The sequence below is a fragment of the Terrapene carolina genome, unplaced genomic scaffold (genome assembly GCF_002925995.2).
Source record: "Terrapene carolina triunguis isolate 2854851 unplaced genomic scaffold, T_m_triunguis-2.0 Scaffold34029, whole genome shotgun sequence".
Classification (NCBI taxonomy): domain Eukaryota; kingdom Metazoa; phylum Chordata; order Testudines; family Emydidae; genus Terrapene; species Terrapene triunguis.
In genome coordinates, this window is record NW_020698380.1 from 784,456 (window position 1) to 806,867 (window position 22,412).

The 22,412-nt window shown below is 44.3% G+C and overlaps 1 protein-coding gene across 5 annotated transcripts in view; it reads right to left on the minus strand.

Annotated features, from left to right (window-relative positions):
- Positions 1-5,252, minus strand: part of LOC113405151 (DNA topoisomerase 2-binding protein 1-like) — a 59,393-nt gene extending 54,141 nt beyond the window's left edge. For all 5 annotated transcript variants that reach the window (XM_026646068.1, XM_026646067.1, XM_026646066.1 and 2 more), the window contains exons 1-4: positions 5,198-5,252; positions 3,133-3,220; positions 2,036-2,170; positions 1,292-1,435 (exon numbers count right to left, since the gene is read on the minus strand). In XM_026646068.1, the coding sequence (XP_026501853.1) occupies positions 1,292-1,435; positions 2,036-2,170; positions 3,133-3,213 (360 nt within the window). In that variant the 5' untranslated portion in view covers positions 3,214-3,220; positions 5,198-5,252. The remainder of the gene's footprint in view (positions 1-1,291; positions 1,436-2,035; positions 2,171-3,132; positions 3,221-5,197) is intronic.
- Between the last annotated feature and the right edge of the window lie 17,160 nt (positions 5,253-22,412).

The window sequence follows — 22,412 nt, forward strand, 5'->3', positions numbered from 1 at the left end:
GCTTTATCTCCTGCAAATTTTAACCAAACTTGTTTGTCTGAGCGATTGGCTGAAGTAGGACTGAGTGGACTTTTAGGCTCTACATTTTACATTGTTTTGTTTTTGAGTGCAGTTATGTAACAAAACAAAAAAAATCTATATTTGTAAGTTACACTTTCATGATAAAGTATCAGAGGGGTAGCCGTGTTAGTCTGAATCTGTAAAAAGTAATAGAGGGTCCTGTTAGTCTTAAAGGTGCCACAGGACCCTCTGTTACTTTTTTCATGATAAAGAGATTACACTACAATACTTGTATGAGATGAACTGAAAAATACTATTTCTTTTGTTTATCATATTTACAGTGCAAATATTTGTAATAAAAAATAATAATATAAAGTGAGCACTGTACACTTTGTATTCTGTGTTGTAATAGAAATCAATATATTTGAAAATGTAGAAAAACATCCAAAAATATTAAATAAATTTCAATTGGTATTCTATTGTTTAACAGTGCGATTAATCACGATTAATTTTTTTGAGTTAATCACGTGAGTTAACTGCGATTAATTGACAGCCCTACTATAAGCACATCAGTAGACGTTATTATAGATGATTATAAGACACTTATTAACCTGGACTCTAATTGATTAACTAGCTATTCAAACATCTATTCATAATTTATTAAGCCTTTATAAATGGAACCTTAATATAAAGTGTGATCAAAATGTTCAATATTTAACAGAAATTCAGAGTAGCCTAAGTATTAAATCTTTAATTACTTTATAGTTTGAGATAAACAGTAACACATTACATAGTCTGTGACATCTTAGCCGTAGACAACTAGCCAGACAATCCGTCTAGATCTCAAGTCAGTTCATGAGCGCTATAAATTATTCAATAGTTTTTATGCTCCCCCCAAAACAACCAATGAAGTATTTTTTTTCCTACATACAACTTGTATAACACAGATCTGAGGTTTCTGCTGATCTCATTCTTTAAACACAGTACAGTAGTCAATTGAGAAAAAGTTAAATGCATCCTAACACCCAAAGTAAAACTGCAGATGTTAACTCATTCAAAGGGACAAAAATTATTCAGATGGAAACAATAAAAGTGTCACATCATCATCATTTAAAAAATAATTCTTTCTATATATATTTGAATTCTATTCCTGACTTTAAAGTTTTCAGTAAGTGCAAAATGCATTTACAAAGAATTAACCAATAAATCTTATTAATGCTGTATCTGGAAGTAAACTTCACAAAAATCTAGCTGAACAATTATTCTTTCATTATATATTGTAATGTATTACCCTAGTTTCTTTTTCAAGACTAGTACAGGATATTGTTACATCAGCCATGGCCATATTATGAACAGGGTATTCAGCTCTCGGGACACATCGCTGGTGCTGCATACAAAATATGACTACCTGTGGTCCAACGATTCTACAGCCAAGCTGCAACAAAGATCAAAGAGGATTAATATGAAAGGAAGGGTGACACTTTTCTCACAAAAAAATGATCTTGTAAAAAAAATCGTATCTTGGGGAACATCCTACATCCCATTCCAGTAACACAAAGCGGTTGAAACTGACCAACCGATTGGCTGGGGACTGCTCAAACATAGGGAAATCCTCACGTGGAATAGAGCTGGCCCCAGCATAGGTAACAGAGGCAATGTCTGGAGCGACACTGAGCTCTGGCTATCCTATCCTTTGCTACTGCAACATCTCAGAGATCACTGCAACCATATCATTTTCCCAGGCTGCTCTATGACTGGGAGAAACAAAAAAGGTGGCCACAGGTCCTGCAGAAGCAGAGGCAATTGAGACTGAAGGTTTGAATCCCTTGTCTTGTCTTCCCTTTTATGCTATTCCTACCCTTTGCAATTTTCCCACTGAAACTCTATTTAACAGCAGACTGTATTTACACATATTCACTGTGTACATTATAAGCCAGTATACAGAATTCAGAAAGAGAAAATGTGTAGGATCATGTATATGAGCATTCCTTAAAAAGGAATAGGACACTTGAAAGTGATCTAGTGGGTAGCAAACCTTTTTGAGGTGACTAAAAGCAATGCCACTAAAAGGGTCACAGATGTAAAGGGATTTGTCATTCTCTTTTATATTGAGTGCTGGCACTTCTTCAAGGATCTGGAGATATTCTTCTGACTGAAATTCTTTTATGGACTGCAAGAAAACATGAAACAACAATATACTTAAATTCCTTTTCCTCTGTTAGACAATTCTTTTAAATGAATCCTATGGCAACAGCAAAAGCATAACCAGTTGAAATTACTCATAGCAAAATTATTATACAACAATCGATTTGTAGTGAAGTTGAACAAAAATATCAAATTATTTCAATCCACTGAAATGTACAGTGTACAAATTTTCACCTATTGGACCTGATCTGTGCTAAGAGCCTTCTAACTCCCACTGATTTCCCAGGGGAGAAATGACTTGACACCCTCCTCAATAAAGCTATAGTAGCGTGGATGAGGGACCTGAACCATCAGGATTGCAGCTCACTTTGTTCTGGAACCTGCTGAGTGCCCTCTACAATCACTGTATGATCGGGATGATCATTCAAATACTAGTTACCCAGGCACAGCATACCCCTTCAATAAGTTAATTCAAACCCCGTGGAACAATTTGCTCCTTGGGGAGGTCAAGGTTTTTAACTAGGTTATTCAATCTATCTTCAATTATTTCAAAAAACACCTCACAGTATTAAGCGCTATGCCAGGCTGGATTGGGCCAAAAGTTTTGAGTGCTTCAGCACCTTTCCAGAGGCACACAGCACCTTATAGGATTGGTGCCACAGGGAAATTGGTTTCACAAAACAATGATTTCACTATATGAATTCTCTACTGTATTAAGAAGTGAAACTAGCCCACTATAATTAGTAAAAATATAACATAAATGTATATATAGTAAAAATATAACAAAGAAAACGTTGATCCTTGCTGTAGAAAGAAAGTTAAACAAGGCATCTGTATTATCTAACATTAAATGCCTTCATCTTACAGAAATAATAAATTTTATTTACAGATATATGCATTAATAGGCTACAAATAACCATGAAAATAATTAGATGGAAAACTAAATTCAGGAAAAAAACAGCTGATAGTGGTACCAAAAGTGCTTACCTCAAGAGCTTTAAAAAAATATTCAGAGTTTCCAGAAGACTTTATAAATTTAACAAAAAATGGCTCCTTGTCACTTTTCATCCTTTAACTAATGGATGAAACAAAAATAAGTTTTGACGTTAAGTACCAGTTTTCAGAATAACTATGTTATATATTCAAGACCTGCATTAATGAGATGTATCTAACTTATTTTTCCACATAAATTATTGCTTTTTCTGAATTTCTTGAACAAATGTATCCAAACATTATGAACAATTCACACCCTGGAAATGTCAGTGCTTCTAATTTGCTCATATACTGCCCCAATAACTGTAGTATGTACAGCAGAGGTGGGCAAACTATGGCCCGCGGGCCACATCTGGCCCGTGGGACCATCTTGCCTGGCCCTTGAGCTCCCAGCTGGGGAGGCTAGCCCCACTTCCCCACAGCCTCAGCTTGCCGTGCTGCCAAGGCTCTGGGCGGCGCGGCTACCAGACATGCTGCTCTGAGCGGCATGGTAAGGGGGTGGGGAGTGGGTTGGATAAGGGGCAGAGGGTCACAGGGGGCAGTCAGGGGACAGGGAGCAAGGGGCGGTTGGATGGGGCGGAGGTTCGGGGGGGCGGTCAGGGGACAGGGAACAGGGGCGGTTGGATAGGTGTGGGAGTCCCGGGGGGGCTGTCAGGGGACAGGGACCAGGGGGGCTTGGATAAGGGGTGGGGTCCTCCATACAGTTTTGGAACCCCGATAGGGCCCTCAGGCCAAAAAGTTTGCCCACCCCTGATGTAGAGGATCAAATACATCTCAGGGCACGTCTTCACTACCCACCGGATCGGCGGGTAGCAATCGATCTATTGGGGATTGACTTATCGCGTCTAGTGAAGACGCGATAAAATCGATCCCTGATCGCTCTGCCGTCGACTCCGGAAATCCACCGCGGCAAGAGGCGGCAGCGAAGTCGACGGCGGCGCAGCAGCGGTCGACTTGCCCCCGTCCTCACAGCCAGGTAAGTCGACCTAAAATACGCAACTTCAGCTACGCTATTCACGTAGCTGAAGTTGCGTATCTTAGGTCGACCCCCCGCTGTAGTGTAGACCTAGCCTCAGAGATCATTCTCTCTGATGCAGAAACGGAGTAGGGGTGGAGAACAGGTACCTCTTGGCTTAGTTCTCTCTCCCTTTACTGCCTGGAGAGTTCGCTGGGGCTACGAGGAACTATACTGGGTAGGCCCCTAAGCACAACATCCTCCACATCAGCTCTGCTGAGCTCAGGGCAGAGAGATTAAACAAACCCGGGCTGCGTTATCTTTCCATGGATCTCCTTTACCAGGGGAGTCCCTTATCAGTACGTCACCACTGGGCTTTCCCACAGGACACTGTGATCGGGTCCTAGGTGCTGAACTTCTTACAGAAGCTTCGTTCAACACAATACAGCCTAACTTAAACATCGATTACACGCCTCCCTAGGGAAACCCCGGGCTGCACAAGCGAAGCAAGTAACACCACGCAGCGTTCCTCAGCTGCTGACAGCCCGACCTGGGGCTGAAACGCGCCCTAACGTTGCTTTCCGAGCAGGCTCTCTCCGAGGCACAGCTCCCCCGGCTGCTGCAGCTCTCTGGACGCTCCGGGGGGGGGGGGGGGGGGGGGGGGGGGGGGGGGAGGAAGAGGCTGCAGCAGAAAGGGAGCCGAGTCCCGGCGGGGTACCTGGGAAGCGAGGCGAGCGCCCCTCCCCGCGCGACACCTTCACGAAAACTCCGCGGGGGGAGGGGCGGCGGTTCACTCGCGTGCACAACGATCACACGCGCTGCGGCACGTCTCGCGCCTGCCACGCGCCCCCGCAGATCTGTCACCTCAGACCCCTCCCGCCGGGCTGTGCTGGGCCCTGCCGGGCGAGGCCCCCGGCGGTGTTTCCCTGCCCGTGGAGGAAAGGGCCGAGCCGACTGGGTTCGCCGCCAGCCCAGAAGAGTCGGGGCCCCTGGTGAGCGGGAAGGTCATTCCGGGGCGAGAGGAAGCGCTGGGGCGGCTAGAGGAGAGAGTGGGCTCGGGGAGGAGGGAAACTGACGTTATGGATGATGCAGCCTCTCACCCACCAGAATGAGCTCGCTTCCGCAGGTACTGCCTGTCCGGCCGGTAACCCAAGGCGGGCGGGAAAATAGCTAGAGCCACACTGCGCAGGCGCGCCAGGAGCTGCTAAGAGGCGCAGGCGCACGCTCATCCCTATCACGTGACCAACTCTCGCAAGACAGGCGCAACACTTAAAGGGCAAGCCGCTGTGCCTTTAGCTTCCTCATATAGAGCCTGAGCGCGCGCACGAGTGGTTCTCTGCTGCTGGCTGCCCGTTCTTCTCCCAGCGCTTGCGTCACTAGCTTCTGCCCGCGCTTTCCCGCGTGACTGAGCCGCCGGCGGCGCGGCGCCCCTGGATGCCTTCCTGCCACTTCTACGCCTGCTCCAACCTTGGCTCGCGCGCGCCCCGCTGTGGGGGGGCGCAAGTCGTGGCGCGTGGCTGTAACGGCCGCTGGGCCTGGTGGGGAGCGGCCTCCTGGGGTTCGGGGTGTCAGCGCCTGGCTGCCTCCAGCCCCCCAGCAACGGCCGCAGCCACTCAAGCCAGCCCGCTGGCGCCCTGCCGCAAGAAGGGCAGCAGAAATTGCATCCCTCCAATTTTGCTACCAATAGCTACTTCCGTCATGCAAACATGGTCTTTTTCCTGCCCGTCAGAACTTGCTCCCACCTGGTCGGGGTCGCGAATTCGGAGGGCTGGGGGCTGCTTTGATAACCTGCAGAATTTGTTGCTTCTGGCTAGTTTGCAGTTGACTTATTTGATTTTTGAGGTGCGCGGTTTCAGTTTGTGTGCGAGTAAGTGCAAAGGGAGGTGAGACTTGGGGGTATGGAGGACAGACATGAGCCCAACTTGATACCATGGGGCCCATTTCATTTATTTCATTTGCCTCCTTGCTAATTTGCAATTGATGTATTTGATTATTGAGGTGGGCTGTCTAATTTTGTGTGTGAGTACATGTAAAGTGAGGTGAGACTTGGGTTAGGGTTATTACATTCATACAGACACCAGTCTAGCGTAATCCTAGCTTGGGCTCTATACAAGGAGTATCTAAAGCAATACTTTTTTTTATGGTCAAATTAAATGTTATGGGCTTTCTGCCAGTATAGGGTAGGTGAATAAATATTTGGCTGGGCTGGTAAATTTTCATGCCAATATTATTTACATATATATTAACTTAAAGGAATATCAAATACACAGTATATGAGATACACCTATTGTAGGTATCTATCTCTCAGACTCTGTACAGAAGAATTTTTTTTTTAAAAAAAAAAGACCCCACAACATTCTGCAATTTCACACACCCTGCCTTTAGTAGGGTTAAATCTGGAAGTATATCAGATGTCTTTTTACAAGGCTGAATTTCTTGCTGAATGAAAATGATAAAGAAAACCTGAATCTGGAAATCACCATCATTGCCACCAAGACTTCAGATTCACAAGATAATTATTGTATTTTAAAACACAATGAAGCAAAAAGGTCCAGTGCAGTAAGTGAATGCAGTTGGCTATAAAGCCAACGTGTTGGTACATAATGAAGTTCTACTTTCCACCCTCTCACCCCAATACTTTGTCTATATGCTTTACTACATAAAAAATGCATTAAAAGAACATTAAGATACAAAGTCAATCACTCAAAAGTAAGGAAATGCCAGAATTAAGGTTGCGTCTGCAACATTAATCTGGCACCCTGTTAGCATATGCATTTTGATATAGTCTTTAAATAAACAATCACATACTATTTTTTCCACAGGACCACTGCCTCAGTGCTCTGGGGATGAACCAGAATTGTCTCATTAATGACATATCATTCACTGAATAAGGCAGGGATCCTTAATTCTGGCATTTCATAGCTTTAGAATGCTTGACTTGACAAACTGCACATTTGTTTAACGTTGTTTTTCTCAATGTGATTTCCTAAACAAATTGAAAAAATTAATTCCATCATGTTAAACCACATTGATCCCCAGTTCATCAACAGGGTTCTAATCTTCATTTCTACAGCATAGACCTCAGCTATGCAGTTTAGATTAACCAGTAGCAGTAGTAGGCTGTTCTCCTCTATAAAGTGAACTAGAATGGGATGAGACATACACTTTGTCATTGGGTTTCACCAGTAGTTGCTGATAACAGATAAATGGAGAGATGAAGGACTCCTGGATTCAGGCTCTATAGGGGAGTGTTCTCTAGCGGTTATAAACCATTCTGCCCCTAGGCTCTCTAACCCCTTCCCCTTCTGCTCATATCCAGGCCCCATCCCTTGGTTCTTGCCCCACCGAACCTCTTCTGGTCCAATCCACCAGCTTCTGTTCCTTCTCTGCCGCTCCCACATCCTCAGCTTCTAAAACACCATATTCTCTACCCATTTCTCACCTCTCTCCATTCCAGTGTGCCTTCTTCTTTGTCCCCACTGCCAGGGCACCAGGAAGGGGAGCAGAGAGCAAAGAAAAGGCAATCTACCTGTTCTCAGTTCCAGTACCTGGCAGATGAGAGGAGCCAGTGTTTTCCCCAGGAATTGAAATTAGAGGGGGTGTTTGAATTTATGGGGGGAGGGGGACACGGGTGGGACTGTGAGGGTGAAGGTGGGCTGTATGGCACCATAGTAAAAACTGAAAAATGTTTCATGACCATTTTATTAGATTTTACTCGTGTTTTAAAATCATCACACAAATTAAAGTTGGCTACTCAAGCCTTCTATGAAGCACTACATCTACATCCTTCTTGGTTTCTGGATATAATTGTGCACAACTCTGTTAATGAACTTCTTGAATGCAATGCGTTCGTCTTTGGTGGCTTCTAGTGTGTCCAGTACTTCCATTCCTTCAATTGATATGCTTATTAGTTCATTCACATGATCAAGCAGAAGGCAACTTCTTTCAGAACACAAAATTCTATTCAATGATGAAAAAGAACGCTCAACTGTAGCTGTTGTGACTGGGAGTAGCAAGAGATGAATTCCTGCTTCTTTATCCCAGGAAACATAGCATAAAGATCGGGTCGAGCCACTAGTGATGATAAAAAGAAGTTGAAGTCAAATCTTCATTCATTCGTCGTATGATATTCCACTCTGTGTTCAAATTCTCTATTCTGTCCTTAGCATATAGCAACCCCATTGCTGGTAGTGCCCCACTCCACTCAACTGTCGATGTTTTATGGGACAGGGAACTGTAAAAACTACGTAGAGGTTGAGTAGAATCTAGAAGTCGCTGTTGTAGATTTTTAAGAATGAAGTCTGTGTACTTTTTCAGTTGTCTTAACAAACACTTGTCCTCTTCACTTAAGGATTCAATATAAATTCCTTCATTAATCAACTTCTGGACTGAAGTCTTTGCTTCTTCCAGTACCTTTTCAATGGATAGCTCTCTGATCCAAATGTAGCTTCTATTGCTGCACAAAGATCTGCTGCTGTTGTAGCAGATGTCTGAATGGCATTGTTTAATGACCCAAGTTATTTCAACAGTAGACTTACAACAGAGAGATTGGCAATGGTCTTCTCTGAACGTAGTAGCAAAAGTAATCCACCAGCCTCGCTACTTAGATCCATCCCATCTTGGTAGATAACGGCTAGAGTAATTTTAAGACAATAGCCAAGAGGCTCATGAGAAAGCCAAAGGGTTTTCCCAGGTTGGACTAATTTGAACTTCAGCCCCAGTGTATCTTCTATATTTTCCAAGATATTCAGTCTTTTTGGACTCTTGCTGAAAAAAAGAGTATAATGAAGACATTACATTTATAGCTTTTTTTAATGTCTTTTGAAGAGTCTGCAGTTTGTACTAGAGCTAGTTGGAGTAGATGGCCTCTGCAGTGTGTATAGGAGAGATTAGGGTTACACTTTTCTCTGAGCTTGTACTCCACCATGTCTTCCAGAGAAGTTTGCAGCTCCATCAAATGCACAAGCAGCCATCTGTTTGGGGTCCAATCAGAGGTGAAAGTAAGCCGGTACGGTCCGGCATACCGGCAAGAGCCAGTACACTGTGCCGGACTGGATCGGCTTCCGCAGCGGAGATTTAAAAGGCTCAGGGCTCCTGCCGCTGCGGGGAGCCCCAGGCCCTTTAAATTCCCGCTGGAGCTCCAGCAGTCGGGCTCGGGCGGGGATTTAAAGGGCCCGGTGCTCTGGCCTCTGTAGCTGGTAGCTCTGGGGTGATTTAAAGGCCCTGGGGCTCCCCGCCACAGCTCGAGCCCCAGGGCCTTTAAATCTTGAAAGACCCCGCCTCTTCCTGTTGAGGCCACACCCCCGCTCAGGACTCCGGCGTACCGGTAAGTCCTTTAAGTTACTTTCACCCTGGGTCCAATTGACAAGCATTTAACTCTTCTAAGATGTGGGTTGTCACAGATGCAGGCGGTGTGTCTTCTATAACTTGAACATCTAGAAATGCATCTACTGGTCTACCCCTGACATCAAGATAACGTACACAATGACATTATACTTGATGCCTATTTACATCTGTGCATTCATCAGCCGTGTATGCAAATTTTTTGAATGTGGTGAGAGAGTTCTTCACTTTTTCAACTGTTGAGTCTTTCACTGTTGCACCCAGTCAGTTGAGTTTCTTTCAGAAAGATAGTGAGCATTTGCTGGTCTTGTTCGGAAGCAGTGTTCAACTTCAGGATGAAAAAATGACAATGCACTTAACATTGGCTTCCAGTTTGTAGTGTGTGGTATCTCTTGCTTAAATAGAAAGTATGATGCCACAGCCAGGTCTGTTTGCATGAACTGTGTTGTCACCAGCATTCTTAACAGCCTTATTAACACTCACCGGCGTTGTCCTTTGTCAGTGGAGGTTTAGAGGTGCTTTCTCATGAGTTCACCTCCTAGGTGGGGGGCAAGAAGGCACCTTGCTCATTCTTCCAGCTGCTCACTGTTCGCTCTGGCCACTATTGTTCGTTGTGCCACCGTTCACTCCATTGCTCTGTTGCCAATGGCCCTGTGCCATCACCTTCTGCTGCCACTGTGACCTCTGCAAGTTGGTCTCTTGAGGTTCCACCCAGCTGTCTGATTTCAGCTGAGCTCTCAGTGGGGGAACCTTGCTGCTAGTGCAGACTGGGCTGTCTCTTCCACAGAAACACTGTCCCTCAGCAGGTCTAAGCACTTAGACCTGATTATCAGTGATTTCAGCTGCAGTGGTCACTTAACAAAACAAAAGACTATCTATGGAGCCTAATCAGCTCTGTCTTTAAACAGTGGAGAGGGGCAGGTCAAATAATACTTTTGACTCAGGCAGACCATCAAGCAAAACACCTGTCCCCACCCTCTCTTGATGCCCTCAATCAGCACAGGCTAAGTACAGTTCTACTACCCTTTACTAATACAATAAGAATAACAGCATTTCATTAGCCCCTGCATTCAAGTGATTTGTAACCCAACCCCAGCCAAACTCTGTCCCTTGGGCTCTCTGTTTGCTAGATACCTAGGTAGATTAGGTGTGAATGTAAATACAATCTGGTCCTGAAGCCTTTGCCCCCAGCTCATCACTAGTTGTCAGGGAGAGCTCATTTAGACTTTGCTTACAAATCATAATTTGACATTGTTAGGTTGGCCAAAATCACCAAAACAAATGCACTGACATTGTCATAAAAAACAACAGCTGTATAAGGAAGCTAGTCTGTACTTTTCAAATCTATTATACCTTTTCAGATACACGTATTTTATCATACACTTTATATGCTTTTAAAGTGTGTATTAATGTTTCTGTTTCAATTGAAATTTCCAAGCAATCACTAAATTGGCAACACTGGATATAACTAGTTCACAAAACTCGGGGGGGGGGGAGAAATTTGTGGGGGAGATACCCGGGAAATCTCTGAAAGAAGCAATTGCAGGGAAAGTCATGCTCATCCCCTGCAGTCCTAAACTGGAGTATGCTCAGTGCAGAAGGAATCTTCAGATAATTTAGCTGCGAACCTGAAACAAGACTCTCTGAGCATGTGTGAACTGAGATTTTTTTTTTAAAGGCTTATAACTTGACCAAATTTAGGAAGACTTTCACAGGGACGGCAAGAGATGTGTCCTGAAGACTAGAGTGATCTCTCTGCCAAATTTCATCCCCTGCTGAAAAACATGGAGGTGCTAGAGCTTCTCAATGAAATAGGTGTAATCATTTTTTTGACACGTGCAAAACAATGGATTTCTCCCTAATCTTGTACTTGGAAAAAGATACACCTTTTCAGCTGAAGATTTAAAAAAAAAAAAAAAGAGAAATCTACTGTAGGCAGACAACCAGCATGGAAAATTTCAGCCTAAATTGTTAAAGTTTGGCAGAGTTATAAGCATCTGAATAGAGTCTTATAATGGGAACCGGTGGGCAACCGTAACTATCGATGACATTACCAGCACCACCTATCAGAACTATTTATTCATTTCATGATTTCTGTATTTTCTTTTTATCCTCAATGAAATTATATTATTTATATCTTATTTGCAATACATAGTGTGAATAAATGGAATATTCTGGTGATGTGATCCTTCCATCTTTTATCAAGTTATACAACCTAGGTCATAAAGAAGCTGAACAGACCTGTTTTGTTAAAACATTCCTTTACTGTGACTTGAATACAGATCAATTGCAAGCCTTTATCGGGTGCATATGACACACACATGACAAGCATATTTCCAGGGCCAGAAATGTGAATAGAAAATCATGATTCACACATAATGAATTAAAAAACCTCTTAAAGTATTCTTCTGAGGTTATTTACCTAAGGGTGGAGTACAGATACGTTTTAGGTTACACGATTGCCAGAGAAATTTCTGTCTATGGTTCAGATCCTCAAACCCAAACAAAATAGGTTTTTGCTACCAATATGCTATGGCAAACAGTCAAACGGAAGCAAACATTTTTCTTGTTGAGACATGGATGACCTGGCTTGTTTCAGCAAGATTCTCTACTTGAAATTTGCCTAGAAAAGAGAAGTTGGACAATGTCTTCTGTTCTGTAACTATAGTGTCAGCTTAGCAAGCCGTGTATTGAGTAGTCATAGATGCCCAGTTTACAAATAGAGATTGTCCTTTTCATCAAGCTACAATATGTTTTCACTTGCAGCGCCCTAGGTATCATGGGGAAAGGGAGAAATTAAGCATTGATGGACTGAGGATTTGGACTACTAAATCAATATCAAAGCACTGTCACACAATTATTCCACGTGGAGCAAGAGTACATTCTTGAGGAGGAGAGAACTGTGCATCTGCTTATTCTCCACCTGCACATAGATCCTTGCTCAGCTCACAATTCTGAAATGTTTACTCATGCTGAGAATTATTTATTCATGTGAGTAGTCTTGCTGAACCTTGTCAGTCATTAGGAGCCTGTTTTTCAGAGTTTTTGTACCTCCACCACTCCCTTTGCTCAGCATCTCTAAAAAACAGAACTATAGCACTAGAAATACTACCTTATAGGACAGAAATGCAATGAAAATCATAGCTTACAGGCCAAATACTTAAGAACCATATTGATATTTTGCATTGTCAGCATCTGCTGGACTCTAGGTTTGATTTTACCAACCATGCTGTTTAAGGACAAGAGACTATTTCCACCATTCACCAATAATGGTCTCAAATGGTCGCGAGGACAAGTCTTAGCATGATGAAAGACTTCCAGATCAACCCACGCACCCTAAGTTCACAATAAAACTGGAGGAGGGAGTGCAGGGAGATAAATTCTTAAATCACGTATCCCGGTAGTCAACATTTCTTTAAAAATTTCACTTTCATGAACCGAACTGTCAAGCTGTTAGCACAAATCTTATCTGATTATCAAAAACTAAACTTTAAAGTAAAGGAACTTGAGTTAAAGCAGAGCAACAGAGAGAAGATCTGTGGATATGTATAAGGCCATCAGCGCTGTTATAATGGATTTTAGCCCCATTCTTTGAATTTCTTCAGGACTTTGAGGATAGTATCATCTAATAAGTGGTTTGGCCTTGTAAGAAAATATGCCAATGCCCTTTCTTCAGCTATCTAAAAAAAAAAAAAAAATTATTTGTTGAACTCCCAGATTGTGAACCTGCTCAGCAGGCTGGCGTGAGAATGGAGGACACTGTTACAAGCTGGCAGTTTTTGCCTAAAATGCTTCACCCTGTCAGAAGATGATCCTGCTGGAAAAGAGTTAAGCGAGCTCAGTTTCCTCACTGAGGCAAGTGACTTATTACTGAAGTAAATGTAAGGAAGGGGAGAGTGGCTATCAGAAAGAGGATCTTTTCCTGTGCTGAGCATTCCTGATGTAGGCACTCCAGGAATAGCCAAGCCTGAGGAGAAGTCTTGAGCTGAATTTTATTAACAAAGTCAGCCAAGTCAGAGGAAAGGGGTAAGCTTTTGATACTAGGCAGTGTAAGAATTTTGTTTTATAGTAGGTTGAGAAAGGCACCTGCTCACAGATGCCCACTGCTAGATGCATCTGTTACATATTACACACACCCTATTTCTTCAATTAGAAGAAAACTGCTGCATTGGTTTTATGAATGAGCTTGAAAACATTCCAGAGGATCACAAACAATGAAAACTTAATTAACACACAACTAAGATTGAAAGCATGTTTGAATGGAGCCCAATTAACAACCCAAGCCAATTATACCGTCTTTACAAAAATGCCACTTTTTTAATGCAGGGTGAATTACAATGTGTAGATCTGTAGAGAAGTTCTTTAACTTTCATTCATCTCTCTGAATGGGTGGAATGGCAATATTATTGATGGATACTAGTGAGAGAAATTCATGTAATTTTTAAAACTTTCATATAAATAGTGAAAGTATAGATAAATCCTTCCATTTCTTTAAGCAGTTAAGATATATGATTTCCAACTGTATAATACCAAACAAAAAACAAGTACCAGCAGGCAAAATCATGATGGCTCCCTTAGCATCGAGTAAAATTGCCTACTAAATATTCAATCATAATATTGTGGTCTATATGTGAAACCCAAATATAAAGTTACATATGAAAAAACAGTGAATGTTTACCAGGAATATTTTACACACACCAACTGTTTTTGGAATAAGAAATAGATACTTTCAAAATATAAACAGAATTACAATTTTTTCCTAATATTTAGTAACCTTCAGCTACTGTAATTCCACTTCAAATCCTGGAAAACAGTCTAGAGACAAATATTAGCATAGCATAGGATAGCAAAGAGGAGGAACAAAATTACATTTCAAGGCGAAACTGTATTTTAATTAGTGTTACCTAGTACACCCACACAACAGTCACCTTCAATGCAATGAGGGAAAAACTGTTAAACTTCACAAATGTCTTTGGCTGCCACTGCAAAGCACAGAATTTGGAGCCCCAGCAAAAAGGGGGCAGGAAGGTAAAATTGTCTTCAAGTCACTTTAGTGCCACCCTAGTTCTAGGACAGCAAAGAAACTTACAAGACCTTTATATGACTGCCCATAGGCTGCTCTGTAGCCCATAATAACCAGACTGCTCTCCACTCCCTTTTCCATCCCAAACAACCCTCATGGCAACCTGCACTGGGAGAAATCTCCAGGGGGCTATTACATCCCCCTTTTTGCTGCCAGAGTGCCATCAAGAGGCTGGTGCAGTGGATAAAGTCTGTCCCAGGGTGGCCTTAAAGCAGCTGTATTCCATCATAGAAACCCTCTTTTGAGATCCTGATGATGAAGGAAATGTCACTATACCATGGAGGTGTGGTGCTGAGCCAATAGCCACACACAGAACTGCATTTGCCCAACAATCCAGCAAGGTGAGGTTGCTGGCTCAGCAACACTGCCATAGTCTGTGTATTTATATCATCTAAGCAAGTGAGACTTTTTGAGCCACAGACATCACAGAGGCCTGAACTGTAACATCAGCCCAGCATGCTAAAACTCCTGAGCTAGTGACCTCACAGAGGCCCATGTATTGACATCACACCACTATCTACAGCTGTTGAGCTGACTCAGACACCTGAAAGAAACCCGAACCTTGAAATTTACCCAGCAAATTAGAGATCCTCAGCCCAAGAGCTCACAGAACCCTGTCCCCTGATGTCAGACCAACAAGCTACAGATCCCAAGTCAGCAAGACTCCTCCTGCCTTGACATCAGACCAGCTACCTAAAAGAGCTGAACCAGTGGACCCTCACCAAGGCCTATATCTTTAACCCAGTGCAGCAAGCTGTGGCCGCTCTGCTAGTAAATTTCACAGAGGTCTGCGTGTTGACATCAGATCTGCATGCTAGAGTTGCTGAGCCACAGGTCTCAGTCACCATCTGACATCAGCCAAGCAAGCTATATGTGGCAAGTCAGTGACAGAAGCTCATACCTTGACATCAGTCCAGAAAACAAGAGAGGCTCTGAGCCAGTAATTATCATAGAGGACTGTGCCTTGTCATCAGCCCAGCAAGCTAGAAGTGCAGAACCAGAGAGCTTACAAAGGCATGAACTCAGTCAAGCACCCTGGAATAGAACTGGTTGGAGCTGGGGGCATGGACGAGGGTAAACTGGCCAAAGCTCTACCAGGACAAAACTGAGGCAAAGCTGGTAGGTTGGGGGTAAAGAAGGGCCAACAAAATAAACTTGTGCTATAAAAAGAAAAAAAGGTAGAATTAAAAACTCCAAATTACAAATCAAAGTACAAAAACCATAGCAAGTGCTATAATAGAAACACAGATGGAATTGCTAAAACCAATAACAACTACTTACTTAAAATTGTTTTGATGAGCATTAGATATTAAAATACAAAATAAACAGCACAATGACATGCATTGCACAATGATAATACAGATAAATGATGAAGTGTTCAGAGTAATAAGAGTAATAGGAGCAAAACTATAATTAAAATGGATTTCAAGGAAGAGGGTGCAATTCAGGGAATCACAGCAGCAAATAAGACAAATTTGTGAACTGTTATGAGACTTCATGTAGACATACAGTGATAAGAGACTCTTTTAAATACTCAAAATGTGTGATGCAGAGTTTGAGGGAATGTAGGTAAATTATTTCACTGCATCAAGTCTCCTGTAGCAGTAAAGTAGCACCAGGGTCAACAGGTTTGTATATTTTTTGGTGGTGTCCAGAACACGTCCAAGGGAGTTTTGCTGTGGGAGGGGGTTTGGGGTCAGTACCGAGTTTACAATAGTGCCAATGGCGCTATGGCACCAGGCCCACACTGGGAAGGGGCCCATTATAGACCTCTCTAACCCATCCACACAGCCGGGTCTGGCCCCTCACCCAGGGCAGTCCAGCACCCAGGCCTTGCTGTGTGAGCAGCTCTCAGCCAGCAGGTTCCACTCGCTTGTAGGGGGCTCATCACCCAGCAGCTGGGGTCCACCATGCGGGCTGGGCAGGGGTCACGGGGCCAATGGGTGTGGCTGGGCCGGGTGGGATCTCGGGAGTCATGTCCCAGGAATCTGCCCCGCTCCCCAGCATTGCTCCAGCCCAGAGCTGTCTCGGCTGCCTGGGACATATGGAGCCCCAGCTGCCTCCCCGGGCGCAAAGCCACCTGGGATTGGTGCAGAGGCTGGGCCAGTCTCAGCCAGTCACACGGGACAGTGCAGGGTGGGAGGGGAGACTCAGCTGGGTCCTGCCAGCCATGCGGGTCCTGAGGGAGCCTGGCCCAGGCAGGCCCTGCTCCAGCCTGGCTGATTGAACTACTCCCAAGGGGCGTAGAGGTCAGAGGGGTGCTGGGCAGCAGGGTAGCATGGTATGGCATGGGCTCGCCCCCAAGGGGAAGAAGCATGATGGCGGCCCAGGGCCGGGCGGACCAGTGTGCGTCTGATGGCTGCCGGTTTGTAAACAGTGCCCTTGTACTGGGCTGGGTGGAGCAGGGCTGTCCCTGCCATGCCATGCCCCATGTCCCATTGCCCCCGGCCAGCCCCTCGCTCTGAGGACTCTGCCCCCCCACCCCATGTCCCCATGGGGCCCACAAATATGTTTAGCGGTGGGCCCACAAAAGGTTAATCCTGCCCTGTTTGGGGTGCAGGCTCTGGGAGGGAGTTTGGGTGCAGGAGGGGTGCAGGCTATGGGAGGGAGTTTGGGTGAGGGGTGCGGGCTCTGACCTGGGGCAGGGCATGGGGTGCAAGGATGGGGGGGTGCATGTGTGGGCTCTGGGAGGGAGTTTAGAACCTAAGCATGTTATATAAGAGAAAGGAGCTGCAGTGGCTTCATATAGACATATAAACTGATAGAAGACTCTTTTAAATACTCAAAATGTGTGACGCAGAGTTTGAGGAAGGGAGTGTATGTACAATATTTCACAGCATTAAGTCTCCTGGCTGTAGCAGTAAAGTAGCACCTCAGCACTTATAGAAGACAGAGAGGAGCTGTGGTGTCTAAGCATTGACAGTCTAGGAATTGGGATGCCTGTGCCTTTAAGAACACAGCCCCAGGAACCCACTCCCTGCTCTGGCACTGACATGTGAGGCAGAGGTTCTCAGGGTGGGCATGGGGGTTTCTGGCAGGGGAGTGAGGAGGTGAGTGGCAGGTGGGAGGAGGCGAGCGGTGGGTGGGGGACTGAGAAGGGACGCAGCAAGCCAGCAGCAGACCAGGGGGCAAGGAGGGGTGCGGTGGTGGGGCCGAGCGGGGAGGGGGCGGGACCTGGGGCAGAGCGTAGGAGGAGCGGGGGTGGACTTTGAGCGGGGCTGAGAGCACCCCAATGTGTCCCGATATTTTACTGTTGTGATCTGGTCACCCTATATGATCATTTTTCCATAGTGGCGATAGTGCAACGTCGACAATTTCAGTATCTTTTCTGAGTTCATACTGTGCACGGTAGTGTTTCCTCAAGAGCTCTTCATTTGATATTTTATTTTACTACCCCCAAACACAATGCCAAAAAGAAAGTGTAAATTCACTGCAGAACTAAAGACGAAATTCCCGGGTTTTCAAAGTGGTAGAGAAGTATGGGAAGTTGAGTGCTTGGTATGTAGACCTGGTACTTACGTCTCTGTAGAGTGCTGTCCAGAGCGGTCACAATGGAGCACTCTGGGATAGCTCCTGGAGGCCAATACCATTGAATTGCGTCCACACTACCCCCAAATTCGACCCGGCGATGTCGATTTCAGTGCTAATCCCCTTGTTGGGGAGGAGTACAGAAATAGATTTTAAGACCCCTTTAAGTCGACAAAAATGGCTTCGTCGTGTGGACTGGTGCAGGGTTAAATCGATCTAATGCTGCTAAATTCGACCTAAACTCATAGTGTGGACCAGGGCTGTGAAAAATAAAGGTGCTAATGATTTACAAACTCATGTAGACTCAGACAAGCACAAAAAAGCAGTTCGAGGAGAGTGCTCATCAACAAAATTGACAGATTATTTTGTAAAACCAGGCTGCAAATCAGAGGATGCTGTTACTGCAGCAGAGGGTGCTTTTGCATTTCACACCGTTAAACATCATAATAGCTTTAAGTCAATAGATTGCACATCTGTCTTGTTGAAGAAGACATTCCCTGATTCTGAAGTAGCATGCATTCACTCACGAGTGTATTCCAAACTTACATCCAAGAAATTGAAAGGGAAAGCAATTATGTCGTGGAAGTGCTGAAAAGTTTGAACTCGGTTCACACTATCCTTCTTGAAAGCTATACTCACAACTTTATGTCCCTGAAAGTTAAGGGACTACTGGCACAAAAGTGCATGGAAGGAATTGATGAAGAGTGACAAATTCTGTGCTGAAGTAGATAATATGTACAGCAGATGCTTAGAATATTTGGAGAAGTGGCTTAGACCCCTGGAAGACTTCTCTTGTTTCAGGTGGATTACCCTAAGTGAGACACCGAATTGGAGTGATGTGGAACCTTGTATCAAGTACCTGATCGATAAGGGGGTGCAAATTGATGACGTGAAGTGTTTTGATCAGGTCAGCAACCTGAAGAAGTTTACGGAAAGTTGCAACAGTGATGAAGAGTTCAGTAATTATTTGCTAGCACACCAGAAGTGGATCAAATATTTTGAGAAATCCAAAAACATTGAGTGTCCTGCAGAACTGTTCAAGATTGCACAGTTCTTCTTTGCTATTCCTTCTCACAATGCAAATGTAGAGCAAATTTTTTCACTGATGCAAAGCCAGTGGACAAAGGAAAGGAACAACTTGAATGTTGAGTCGTTGAAAGGAATTCTACTTGTACAGTACAACTTCAGACAAACTTCTTGTAAAGACTTTCATGCCTTCTCAAAGAGCAATCAACCACTGCTGAGAAAATGTGATCTACAGAGAAGTATGTGTGGGCACATGAGGAGAAAGAAAACTGAAGAACTGGTGAAAGTAAAGGACTCACTACATATAAAGAAGTACAGTAAACTTTAAATAATTAAACTTCACTTTTGAGGCCATATCACTTTTTCTTATATATACTCAATATAGACGACATATAGCGCACAGCATATATAACAGTATAATAACACATTAGTACAACGCGAGTTGGTAGATACTGGTGCAAATACCCCCACCCCCCCATGGAGTGTCCTCTTTTTTGAATGTTCAAATATGGTAACCCTACCCACCCCCGTTTTTTTCCCCTCCAGCCCCTCTTCTGCCGCTACCTACAATAGCTTGATCCTCCCTGGCCAGTAAATTTCTGCCCCTGCTCAGATCCTGCCCCCCCCACTGCAATTTGCCCTCTTTGCTTCTTTTTAACCCCTCCAAAGAGCAGGCAGCAAAGTATGACTAGAAGTAAGGGCAGAGTGAGGGCAGCTGCAACAGCGGATGTTACTGTGCATGCTTATTTGTTAGTCTCTAAGGTGCCACAAGTACTCCTATACTTTTTGCTGATACAGACTAACATGGCTGCTACTCTGAAACCTGTGCATGCTTAGTTCGGGTGAGCATGCTCAGTGCACCCACAGTAGGGAATTCTGAGAGGGAGCTTTTTGTGTCATGCCTGGCTGGGTGACCCTTGGGTCTTGAGATGCCATCGAGGGGGTTGGATGCCTCACGCAGCGGGAGGCCTGTGGGATTGGCGATGCTCTTATCCCACCCCCAGTACAGCGTGGGTGGGGTCTCTCCTTAGGGACGCTGTCCCCACCCTCCCCTCTGGGCAGCTGTGCCCCTTCAGCCGCACCATTCAGGACAAGAAGTTGGGGGGGTGAATGCTTAGGGCCTGTCTACCCTGGGAGCTCTCACCCTATCTGAGCTGGGTACTGAAAGGACAGTCTGCTGAGCTCCCCCTTTGTGAATCTGGGCGAGGTGGGGACAATGCTTGTTCCAGTACCACTCCCAGTGAATATGTAGCACACAATCCTGTTCACCCTCCCTGGGAGAAGGGACTAGATCAAAGGTTCTCAAGCTCTTTCTTTCTGAGGCCACCCCACCAATATCTATAAAAACTCCATGGCCCACCTGTACCACAACAACTGTTTTTCTCCATATAAAAATCAGGGCCAGCGTTAAGAGGTAGGAAGCAGGGCAATTGTCCAGGGTCCCATGCCACAAGGAGCACCACAAAGCTAAGTTACTCAGGCTTTGGCTTCAGCCCTGGGTGCTGGATCTCAGGTCCCTGGGCTGCAGTCCTGCATGGCAGGGCTTCATCTTTCTGCCCTGGGGCCTAGTGAATCTAATGCCAGCCACACTTAGCAGACTCCCTAAAACCTGCTTGTGGCCCTCAGATCTCTGGTTGAGAACCAGTGGACTAGATGATCTGTTACATTGTTATGGTTCCTAAAGGCTCTCAAGGGTTTCACAAACTACCTACAGCACCACTGAATTGCCACCGCTGGTTGGATGGCAGTAGCCAAACAGCACAGCTGTGGGGAAAACTTGGTCAGTGACAGCAGAGCAAGACCCTACTTTTATAAAATGCTGTGCAATCTGTACATGCAAAGCCAACAAACTCATTTTTGTAATAGGTTTCACCTGTCTCTAGATACCAGACTCTCTCATGCTCTCCAGAGTGCTGCCATCCTCCTTATGATTGCCTCCAGCCAAATCTGATAACAATCACTCTGAGGATCCTGAGACAGCTGTATTAGACTTGTGGGAGGAAATTTCAGTGCTTGGTTCTTACACCCCCCCCTCCCCCCCATTAAATATTGTATTAAGAATTTTATACCCTTTCTACAGGTTTGGTTTAAGTAGACAAAACAAAGTGACCACATGGTGGCACTGTAAACTCAGAATTTGGAATGGCTAAGACCTAGGCCAGTGTTTCCCAAACTGGGGTTCGTGAACCCCTGGGGGTTCACGAAATGTTACAGGGGGTTCTCGGGGAAAAATTCCCTAATGGCAGACAGAGCTGTCCCTAGGGACCCTGGGCAGCATGGGAGACTGAGGAGACTTAACCTTCAAGACTCCTTATAAGAAATGGAAAGGGAGGTGGATATTTTTTGCTGTTTTTAAAATTAAATAGGCAGCTAGTATTATTTTTAAAATTATTATGAAGAACAAATTTAAGCTTTGTTGTAACGTGCGTTGTTTGCCTGGACTGCTCAAGACCTGAATGCTTGTGTAGGAGGAACTCTGAGTTGGCTTCTTAAATACCTTCATGTTGTTTCACATCTGATACTCCTTGATGAAACATAGGAGCCTTGTCTTATAACAGGCTTATTCAAAGTGATACAAGCTACAAAAGTGAGATCTTGGAAGAGTGTTGCCATTTTCATAATGCAATAAAAATACTGTAATGATAAATAATAATTAATAATACATAGTGTGTAATAAACATGTCACAAAAACAAATTTTATATTTCCAAGATCACTGCTTTTATAATTTATACTCAGGTACAGGAGAAAATCCCTGGAAATATTCATTTTTAAGAGGGGGTTCACGAGACTTGACATTTTAGTGAAAGGGGTTCACAGGTTGTTAAAGTTTGGGAACCACTGACCTAGACAAAAGTAACAATGTAAAATAGCAATTAGAACCTAGAGTTCATCCCCCTATAATAGTAAGATACGAAAAGCTGTATGAGATAGCAAACTACCCTTGATTTTAGCCAGAAAAGTAGAAGATATTTTTAATGTTAGTAAGGAATAAGTTTAGAAGATTCATTTTATTAATATCTAGCATTATCCCTGTTTAGCAGATCTTAGGTATTGGTCACACTTTTTAAGTAACTGACCTTGTGAAGCATTTGAGCACGTTCAACTTTCACAGAAGTCAACAATTCAGCACCAAGCAGAATAGGACCTTTAATGAGTGAGGAGCTGTTAAGTCTGAATAGGTTGTTTGCCTTGATGTTGACACTAATTATATTTGATGTGTGAGAAAGTGTTTGGTCACACATTGTCAGAAGCTAATCTTCCTGTGGAGGTGATATCACAGAGCAGGGCCGTGGGGGGGGGGGGGGCAAGTGGGGCAATTTGCCCCGGGCCCCGCAGGG